General features: G+C 43.1%; 4 protein-coding genes across 4 annotated transcripts; 1 reads left to right on the top strand and 3 right to left on the bottom strand.

The window, feature by feature from the left end:
- Positions 1 to 492: 492 nt before the first annotated feature.
- Positions 493 to 4,475, bottom strand: L199_002376 (uncharacterized protein; the record flags this gene model as incomplete). Its single annotated transcript, XM_064888120.1, has 16 exons — positions 493 to 817; positions 884 to 951; positions 1,030 to 1,105; positions 1,230 to 1,353; positions 1,585 to 1,883; positions 2,002 to 2,143; positions 2,243 to 2,363; positions 2,428 to 2,506; positions 2,572 to 2,710; positions 2,773 to 2,862; positions 3,076 to 3,241; positions 3,375 to 3,504; positions 3,770 to 3,898; positions 3,999 to 4,059; positions 4,277 to 4,359; positions 4,468 to 4,475. 16 exons carry the CDS (start codon positions 4,473 to 4,475, stop codon positions 493 to 495), a joined length of 2,040 nt encoding a protein of 679 aa, XP_064744192.1.
- A 606-nt stretch (positions 4,476 to 5,081) lies between these two features.
- L199_002375 (uncharacterized protein) lies at positions 5,082 to 7,656 on the bottom strand (the record flags this gene model as incomplete). The annotated part of the gene is made up of 13 exons (XM_064888119.1): positions 5,082 to 5,123; positions 5,197 to 5,351; positions 5,416 to 5,783; positions 5,966 to 6,063; positions 6,161 to 6,227; positions 6,285 to 6,389; positions 6,461 to 6,564; positions 6,634 to 6,763; positions 6,849 to 6,949; positions 7,019 to 7,217; positions 7,289 to 7,349; positions 7,428 to 7,464; positions 7,540 to 7,656. 13 exons carry the CDS (start codon positions 7,654 to 7,656, stop codon positions 5,082 to 5,084), a joined length of 1,584 nt encoding a protein of 527 aa, XP_064744191.1.
- A 1,032-nt stretch (positions 7,657 to 8,688) lies between these two features.
- On the top strand, positions 8,689 to 9,683 carry L199_002374 (uncharacterized protein; the record flags this gene model as incomplete). The annotated part of the gene is made up of 7 exons (XM_064888118.1): positions 8,689 to 8,773; positions 8,845 to 8,861; positions 8,937 to 8,965; positions 9,028 to 9,118; positions 9,219 to 9,338; positions 9,467 to 9,560; positions 9,646 to 9,683. The coding sequence occupies 7 exons, from the start codon at positions 8,689 to 8,691 to the stop codon at positions 9,681 to 9,683; spliced, it is 474 nt and encodes a 157-aa protein (XP_064744190.1).
- A 205-nt stretch (positions 9,684 to 9,888) lies between these two features.
- On the bottom strand, positions 9,889 to 10,245 carry L199_002373 (uncharacterized protein; the record flags this gene model as incomplete). The annotated part of the gene is made up of 1 exon (XM_064888117.1): positions 9,889 to 10,245. One exon carries the CDS (start codon positions 10,243 to 10,245, stop codon positions 9,889 to 9,891), a length of 357 nt encoding a protein of 118 aa, XP_064744189.1.
- Positions 10,246 to 10,351: the final 106 nt, after the last annotated feature.

Here is a 10,351-nt window from a genome sequence, read left to right as displayed (position 1 = left end):
CTGATGAAGAGATTGGGAAAGAAAGAAAGAAAGAAGAAAAGGGAGAAGGAAAGAGAAGATGGTCAATGGTAAGTTAGTTGATGGTGGACCTCCTCCACTTCCAGTAGGGATGGTCAGCTTTCCCACGGTAGTACATATCGCAAGTCATACAATAAATGCATAGACGATTTGTGTATTTTTCGTCTTTCTCTACCGATGGTGATGTTTATTGAAAAATGAGTAGATGAGGATGGACGATGAGGTATTGAATTAGAACGATACGAAGCGAAGCGGAATATGAGAGAAACAATGATACAGTTTATTTTTATACTTGTATTATTTTGTAACCACTGGGCGAAAATCGTAAAGATGAAGAATGAAGAAGAGAAACCCCAAGATTTCATGTCAATGATATATCACGTCTACCATGACACTGTTTTTGTAGAAGCAGAAGAACACATTCTACATCTATCGGTGTTTCAGTTTCGTTCGCATTTGATTCCTGAGGATCGATCAGGAAGCCGCTTGGGCTTCATTCGTGTTCGAATTCGCATTCAGGACCACCAACCCATCAGTATTCCTATCTGCACTGTTCACAACACCATTAGCGGCAGTGGCGAAGCCGCTTAGCGAAGTAGACGATAACGGCGGCAAGTTCTCTATGCCAGGCGGTGGAGGAGGCAGGGCACTACCACTGCCATTCGTAGTAGTGAGCGGAGGCACGGGATCAGCTCCATTGGGTAATTGTACACCATTTGTTAGAGGTGATGAGGTTGGTCGGGGAGTTTCAGTCGTAGTCGTGAGTGAAATATGGGATAACTCTTCTGATGGTGTGGCTCTAGATACAATCGAAAATCAGCCAAGCGACAATTATATGACTTGACAACCTAAAACAACAACCCACTTGCTGCGTTTTGAAGGTCCTTGACTAGATTCTTCAGCCGTATCGCCCATTCCGACATCGGTTGAGCCCTCAATTTGTTCAGATAAATCAGTCTCGATGCGGCTATCGAGAGGATGAGGCGGGCCAAATGGACTGTGATGACTCACATTCTGTTGACCTCGTTTGGTCTTCTTCTTGGACTTTGGCTGTCCATCGGGAAAACAATATGGGGGAAGATCGGATCTGTGACGGGGCATAACGAGTATGGGTGATGGTGGTAACGATAACAAAGGGAGAAGTCAGGTTACTTTGAGTTAGCCTTGTAACCTTATCAGGATTTTTCCAATTGCAAAAAAAGTGTACTTACCTTTTAGCAGGCCTGAGAATCACGCTCATTTCCATCTCATTATACTTGTCCCAGCCCTGACATGCAGAGCAGAACCGTTTGGAAGGGTAGAATAAGTTGAGAACTCTCGACCCCTGACCGTCTTCTGTAGTGAGGAGATTGACAAAATTAGCATATTCCACACGATTAAGGCCGTCTAACCAATGTTTCCCTTGCTTTAGGGCTTGTTTCATGTCCTTTTCGTTCTTTTTTCTCTTTCAGCAGATATTCAAACCAAGGTCCGCAATATGAGAGGCTCATTACGACCACATCGTAGATCTTCTCACCCATCTTTCACTCCCAAACGGTATAGTATATGAGCGAAAATACTACTTACTAGGTTTCTTCTCGATCTCCAACCCAATGAAGAAATTCTTGGTCCAAATCTTCCTAGGACCCGCACCGGTATCATCTCCATTCTCTCCCTCCTTAAGCTGTACATCTTTTATATCCTCTTCCTTCCTGTTCATCAACTCGGGCGAAACTTCACCCTGAGAAGCAGCAGCTTGCTCTTCCTCCGTAAGACAGTAGAAAACGTTGGATATACCGCCAACTTGCGGATGTGCAGTCAGGATGTTGTCTGTATTTTCCAGATCTTGCACTAGTGTACGAATTCGAGATTCTACCATACCGCTCCTACGACCAAGGAAATTGATAATTCACAGAGATTAGCACAGATCCATCGACTTAGTTGGGCTTAATCGATGGCCAATATGAAGAGGGCGTGAGAACCAGCTTAATAAACAAAACTCACCAATCCTTGATTCCCTCCGACGTAGAAGCAGAAGCCACCACATGAACATAAGTTTTATACATGCTGAAGAAATCGGCTCTTTCAAATAGATCCATCCAGCTTGATCCGGGGTTTTTCAATATCTCGTCGGTTATTTGCATTGCTACGATGCATCCAAAAGCAAGAATCAATCAGTCAACCTTCGTTAAATACCCCATCGAATGGGGTTAATTTGTCATTGCGCTGGAGATATATTACTCACCCCTCAACATCTCCTTCTTGATGATACTCATTGTACTAGCCGTGATATTATGTGTGGAACACATAGATGGGTAAGCAGGAGTGATGACTGGCATTCTATGAGCCATATCTCTGCGGTCGAGCTGTATCAATGATACCCGGTGATCAGCATCATCGAGAATCAACTGAACGAGAGTTCAAACATACCTTGGGATTCCAGACTGAATGTTGCATGTTAGGAGGACCAGTCTCTATCTTTTTCAGAATCACGGGTTGAGGCCAACTCCTTTTTCCATCAGAACGTCAACAATCAGCTCCATTTCACCCTAAGTGAGGTACATCTGGACATACCATTGGTAGTATATGGGAAAGAACTTCCCTACAATAGTCGCAGGAGCAGCAGTAGGATACAGCTGACATATCCTAGCTGTCAATAATGCCCATGCTACACCACCTGGAAAACCCAGAACATTGGAGTAGATCCCACGACCTTAGTGAGAATAAACAGAGGTCAGCTTCAGGAAGAGACAGGTAAATAAGATGAATACTCACGCTTAGCCCAAAGTCTTATCGTACGCAATGCTGTACGGAAAGTAGCTACGTCTGGAACAAGATTCAGGATCATATCCGTCACACGAGGACCTGTGCGATGAGAAAATCTAGTCGTTAGCATTCAATTATGAAAATCCATGTGCAAACAATGATCAACCATGAAAGGTCATCCTAGATTTGCAGGCCAGTCCACAGACCGGATCTTTCTGACTCTCTAACAGACAAGTACAACCACCACAGCACGATAATGATAAAAGTTTCCCTTAAGAACCAGTTCTGGTGTTGCAACAAGACCCTACTCACCATTCAAACTCCTCTGCGAAGCATCATCTACTCCTCTTAATATCTCATCCTTTTCAATATCCAATTTATCTCCCGCTTCAGCTAAATTGACTCTGGCAAATAATAGATCCACTTCTACACCAGATATAACGGTCTTCATCACTGGTACGAAAGCCGATGGGACTGCCTGTGAACAGAAACCCACATACAAGGTTAGCAAAAGTCCTGATTCGGTCAAAAGAAAGGGGAAATAAGGTAAGACGGGAATTGTCTATCCACACGGACGGTGTAATCTTACTTATGGAGCTCATATAACTCACAGATATCTCCGTGACTGCCGGCCAAGCTCTCAACATATCTTGAAATTCACCAAAGAAATGTTCCTTGTATATGTGTCGGGGACATACACAGATGGTATCAATATCTGATCCTGGGCCATGTACACCTAGTCTATAGGTCATCAGGGTAGAATAAATCAGCGAGATGTTCCATCTGATAACTCGGGTACATCTTGATATGAGTTACACATCATCGCTGATTATGCATCAACAGCAACAATCATGAAGTGATCGTCGCGCCTCACAACATTGTTCGAAGATATATATCCTTCACCGCATTATCCACTCTATCTCATCAATAAAGCACACTTGATCTCTCCACTCCCACTCTCTATGTTGCTCTTCGTTAAGGATCTGGACGAGGTATCTTTACTCACCTATAAGAACCAGAAGTATATATCCTCCCTCCAGCTTCTGAAGCTACCTTTTCCGACATTCCAGATTTGATCGATACGTCATGTACGAATTTGGTGACTAGTTGAGCAATATTCGATAATAGTCGTTCTCTACAGACAGCCGACCAGTTCAATCAGTATAGAACCGTTGAGCATCACATCATATCAGATTGTATGAAGTGTAGACGAAACAAGCTTTAACTCCACTCACCGGACTTTACGTTCTTGTTCTGATTCAAATTGGTTCAAAGACACCAGATCACCCATCAAAGCTATTTCGAGGTACAGAGAGAACATTAGTAAAGTCAGAATCTCAACATCACTTATATGCCCATTTGTCCATTCCATCTATCACTTATAGAGCACTTCTTCTGTTCTGAACATCTCAGATGTATTCTAGCATGACCAATCTATTATGGTGTTCAAACTAGCTGCTTCCCTCTGTGCTTCCCTTGCACATATACGGCCTTGATGGCAAGACCCACTCACCCTCACTGGACCTCACATCACTCTCCTTAGGTGGATCAGTCGATATGGGCGGCGTGACTCCCAAATACCTAATCTCTTGTTGTCTACTTTATGTTATCACACATCCGTTAGATTATCTGATCCTTCATCGGAAGAATAACGGATAACGTCTGGAATCCAAGGATCCAGATGGATAATATTCTGATACATACCCTGACATCATTGATCAATCCTATATTCTCCCTCTTGTCTAATGGTTGATGTATGATACACGTTCCTACTTTGATTCTGTTATATTCTTGAAACAGTCTTCCTGGATCATGAACGAGTTTGTGGTGGAACTTGATTGAGGTATGACCAGATGATTTCTATCGTCTACTTGCTATGGTCTTAAGAAGGCACCTATCCTTCGTTGTACTATAGTTCCTCCTCTGGAAGGTTGTTGTGATGATGTAATTCACGATGATATATAGCACTGTATAGTTGGAAACAATAGAGGTACGAGCAGATCAAGATTGAAATGACAGTAAGTTGTAACCGGTTGATTGATGGTACTGCCCCTTACACAACCGTGGGAAAGTAACTCACATCAGGCTCAGCGGTGAACGGCGATGTGGCACTATAATACAGTACTCGACTGGTCATCAATGAAACATGCATTCAAAGCTGCTACTTATATACGCTACATACCATATCTTGTACCGCAAGAACAATATCAAATAAGGGAAAATGTGAGGTAAAATCAACAGGAGAAACAGGATTTATGATAGGCAGTTCAAGTTCATAACGATCTCATTATCAACTCCTATCGACGACCTTGGAAATATCAAAGACCTCTAGACGAAGCAACTTTCAAGCAATTTTGAACCTATTTTATCACAACCGCATTCATGAGCGCTATACACTTCGAAACAATCGGAATAAAGGCAAGGTCCACTCACTTGAGTGTTGCAATTTCCAACGGTCAGTTCACCTTTATTCCCCGTCATGTTAGCTTCGTTTTGACAGTTATTCGATTGAACATAACATGATGCATTAATAGCATCAATCAAGAAGTTGTACGATTGATTGTTGGTCATGTATCGGCTTCCAGATTCTATCGACAATAAATGAAATAATGAGTACTATATCATGGACTACAGGTCGTTTGTTGAACTCACGAGTGACTGCTGGAGCGACGATACCACCTAACGCGCCGGTAAATTTCTGAAGGTTGGTCCCGGCTGATGAGGTGGTCGAAGGAGTGGCAACAGATGTGGATGAGGGTGATCTGGAGCTTGATAACACAGTAGATGTCGGAGCTTTTGAGGAGGAAACGGGTGCTTTTGAAGTCGAGACCGTTTTCGAAGTGGCAGCAGCTGAGGAAGAAGTTTTCGAGGTGACCAGGGAAGAAGTTGCGGAACCGGTTTTGCTCGTACTGGTAGGTGCTCTACTGGTAGATGAAGTGACGCTCTTCGAAGACGAAACGACGGTCGATGTAGGTGCTGCTTTCGAGGTAGATGAAGAAGTTGTGGTACCGCTTGTTTGACTGTGTAGTAGAGTTGTATCAGTCAACATGTACTGTAAGTTCACTTGATTGATATACATTGCGCTCATTACTCGATCATATATACTTGTATATATGATCGTAAACACACATAAATGTATTACAGGTACTCGTATTCATGTATCTCTCGAAAAGATCCAACAGGAAGTAAGATAGTCGCTTACCCAGGGAGATAAGGTTGAACAGCCTTGACGAACAGATCATTATCTTGACCGTTGACCGGGGTGATCGAAAGTGCGTAAGAAGAATCGAAAGAGCCGGCCTAGAAATATCAAAGTGAGGCAACACATCAATCAACTTTTTCCACTTTAGCTTCATGGTCCAGTGAGAGACAAGGCGACACGAGGTATGCTACTCACAGACCATACGGTGAACCCGATAAAAGCGTCAGTATTGTCAGAGATATACTTGAGAGCTTGTCCGACACTGCGCACCATCCGTCAATATGGGTACCGAATAGTCCTGTGGATCACTAAAACTCACTCAGTCTGACAAGAAGCAGTGTTTCCGCCACCAGTCTCGGAAATGATAGCTTTCTTGTTGTGTTGTTTGAGCCATGTTCGGAAGGCGGTATAAACGTCTACGGCGCTAGAGTAGCAATAAATCAGTATGAGCTTATTGAACAATGAGACGAGGAAGGGGGATCGAGTGTCTCTCACTTGGTAACGCATTCAGTGCTTTGACCACTTCCATCACCATCATAGTACTTGTGGGCATCAATGATGAGCAACGAGCCAGATGAGTCAGCCGGATCAGTAATGGACTGGACGGTGGTATATCGCTCAATCAGCTTCGTTACACATTGCAGTAACAAGCTTGAAAGAGGACTCACAAGCAAAGGATCATTTGATCCTGAAGTCCAGCCTTCGGGATGTGTCCATTGATTTCCCGGTAGAGCGATTGATTGGGTAGTTGCACCTGCAGATCGGATGGCGTTGACGGCAGTTTGGACGGTGGTTGCCCTGATCAAACAATATCGCTCAGCTTTGGGTGTCATATGCTATAATCAAGAAGCAATGTAATTGGTAATCGAAGTTATTTTCTCACCATTTGTTAATATCAATGTCATGAGGTTCGTTCATAATCCCAAATATAAGTTTAGATTCAGATTTATACTTTGCCGCCAAGAGACTCCAGAGACTTGCGAACTACCCACAAAACTCCATCAGCATTACGCTCAGCCACATTAGGAAAGTTTGGGTGTATGTATAACTCACGTTGGCATCTGATGGACCACCTTGTCCGACAATCTGACCATTCCATCTAGCATAATTATGAATATCGATCATAACGTATGATCCGGTTGCCAAAGCGGTCTTGACGAGATTGTCGTAAGTTGCAAAGAATGTTGCATCGAGAGAGGTGGAAGCGGCGTTGTTGCCTACGAGGTATTGCCATCCCACAGGAAGACGGAAGCTGCATAGGACCACAAGTTGAAAAAACATTAACACAAGCTACATATCTGAAAGGATGTCAACGTTCCTCACATATTGGCTCCTTTAGAAACGAAATGAGAGATTTGATCGGTTCCAGGACAGTATGTGGCACCTATACCGAGTATAATTCACCATCAGCTTATTGTAAATGTCTTCGACATGATCAGTCAAATGTAGGCGGGACACTTACCAGACCCTCCGTTGGTATCCATACCGAAATCACAACCCTATCGATCATCGTGATCAGTATACCGTATATTTCATCAAGAATACTGGACGAGGATGTGAAAAAAAAGACGTACAGCCAAGTTGACACCGCCCAGTCTGGGTAAAGCCCTCTTATCGATCGATCGCTCGAATGGAATCGCCAAGCTTGCTCCGAGAAGCGAGAGGATTGAGAGTAATTTGATAGGTAACATCGTGTAGATGGGTATCAGTAGTAGGGTAAGTTGAGGAATCAGGTATGGACACCTTGTCCAGTGAAATGGTTAGAAGATGGGATGTGAAAAGAATGTATGTAGTTGAATAGTAGTCAGAACGATATATGTGACTTGTCGACAAAGGTGAATAGAGGTTAACGAAGGAGAAGAAGAGTTAGGGAAAATGAGAAAGGAAATGAAAAGACGGAGAGGAACTCCCTAGTCCCAGGTTTTTATACTGTATTCTCGTTTTGGTATTCCATTATCTCTCGATCGTCGAAGGATCATGATCGATTAACAATGCATTTCGATACACTCCAATCCATCCAATCTAACCCCTTGCTTGACATGTTACACGGTTCACTCTAATCTCCAATCCGTACCTGTACCTTCATTGGTACCTTGTTTTGTCTCCTCTTGTCCCGTAAATAACACCTCACACCGTAGCATCGAGCATATGGGCTTAAGGTTTGATCTTGTCATCATTAATTGATCAACTGCCTGGTGCAGAATAAGATGGGATGCTCCGTGTTTCATGTGGAAAGGAACGGAAAGGAAAGGAAAAGGGTATTCCTTCGAGTGACATATGTAATGTCCAACATGCGCCATGCGGTCTCTTCTGCCCAGACATGAGCCCAGACTGTCTTCAGTCGAGATTGTTGATCTGTCAAGATGTACCTTAAATGACAAGAGGACGCATGTATGGCACTGACTGGTACTCGCAGTTGTACCTCCTACTCGAGTAAGACGATACTGGTAATCGGTGATCGCCGGAATCTCCGTGTCTTGATTGTAGGTAATTCCGACTCAAATCTGTTATCTAATCTACTTTACGAGTCGAAGTACTTGAGTGTTCTCGATATTTGGTACATCGACATACTCGAGTGACGTACTCCATAAGTATGAACATATCAAAGAAATCACACCAGATCAGAACGCTCAGTAACCAAGTATCAAGAATACCAAGACACCCTTTCCATCCCCGCTAGTACGAGGAATCAAATTACTATCCAACCATCCATCGTATACACCATGGAGAAGGAGTTACCTGCTTACTCGATACGAATAGCCAAGACACCCGAGGACATACAGAGATGTATGCAGATAAGGAAAGAAGGTAAGTTGATTCATGCTCCTTTTAGGGATACAATATCTGTACTGACTATCTTGTTATGCTGCGTAATACAGTATTTATTGACGAGCAGGTAAGCTAGTGTCCCTTACTGACCTACCAAAAATTACTATATATTAACATGAGATTATCAAATTCACGTGGATAGGGCTATGATATAAAGGTAGAAACCAACGAGTGAGTTCTCGTCCACTTATCTCAACGTACCGTACGCTGACACAGTAATCGCGATATCAAAGTGATGATCATCGAAGTACACATTTCTTGCTGGTCTTGTCAGAGAACGATCAAGCAGTAGGTACAATAAGATTGATTGATGAGAACAATCAGGTGAGTCAGACATCCCATTCTCTGCACCATCTCGAATATGTAAGATGTCAGGAAGGAGAGGCTCACTCATATATGGCCGCGGCCGCGTTGAATCCAATAGTTAGGAAGATTCGCAATACTGAAACAGTATAGGGGACAAGGTCTAGGCGTACCTTTGATAGAGGCTTTACATGATCATGTGAGGGAGCAAGGTGGTAAAGAAATATGGTGTCAAAGTCAAGTGAGTGACAATATTCCCACAACTAACCTATATTATCTCGTGTATACCTCCTTGAGAACGTGTATACAACGATCCAGTCATGATTGACGGATGTGGAACTGATACATTTGGATGTGATACAATTATAGGCCGCAGATCCGACGCAAGGCGGAGTGGACGCTACGGGTTTCTACAAGAGGTTGGGGTATGTAAATAGAGGTGAGAAGTATATCAAAGAAGGGAGTGAGTTCAACAATCCGCTCGGTTCCATACCATATTCCAACATCATTTCCTTATTGACGTTGACTTGGTATTGGAAATGTATCAGCTGTCCATCAAGATATGGTGTATACTATACCACAATAGTACTCATAGATTATCACGCGGGAGAACCCAACTTGTCGAAGTTGACACAAATCATGGGATATCGATAGAGTGTGATAGAACGCTTAAGAGATACAGATCCATATTTGTCTATTACGATGCGGTATAGCCATCACGAATCCCATGCACTTCAGATGCACCTGATCGTCAGTATATACTTACATCGATAGACCGATCCCTCGACTTGCTATGATTGACTACCCAGACTTTCATCACTACCACTACCACTACCACTACCACTACTTAGCACTTCCATTTCATGATCCCCTTTTCTAGCAGTATAGATAGTCTTGAAGGATCTACCAGAACGATTGGTTCTTGTAATTACCAACTCAGCTCCATCCGCATCTTCCATTCTATCCGAGTGTCCAACGTCATCATCATCATCCAATGATTTTGACTTAGCTGTCTTGTCAGTGTTGCTACTGATTATCCCCTCGTACGGTAATTCCATCTCATCCACCTGCTCATCATCGATGTTATTACTGCCCAAACGCCTTCTGGCTTCTTCAAGACAATCTTCAGGTTGTTGTTTACGGCTCATCTGGGTTGGTCTTTGAAATTCCAGATCATCGGTCAGGGATGGGAATGACGTTGATGTATTTCTGTGGTTATGACAATGATATGAATTGTGTGTTTCAGCAGGGTTT

The sequence above is a fragment of the Kwoniella botswanensis genome, chromosome 1 (genome assembly GCF_036426115.1).
Source record: "Kwoniella botswanensis chromosome 1, complete sequence".
NCBI classification, from domain to species: domain Eukaryota; kingdom Fungi; phylum Basidiomycota; class Tremellomycetes; order Tremellales; family Cryptococcaceae; genus Kwoniella; species Kwoniella botswanensis.
Note: the sequence above shows the minus strand (reverse complement) of the source record. Positions and strands in the feature narration are given on the sequence as shown.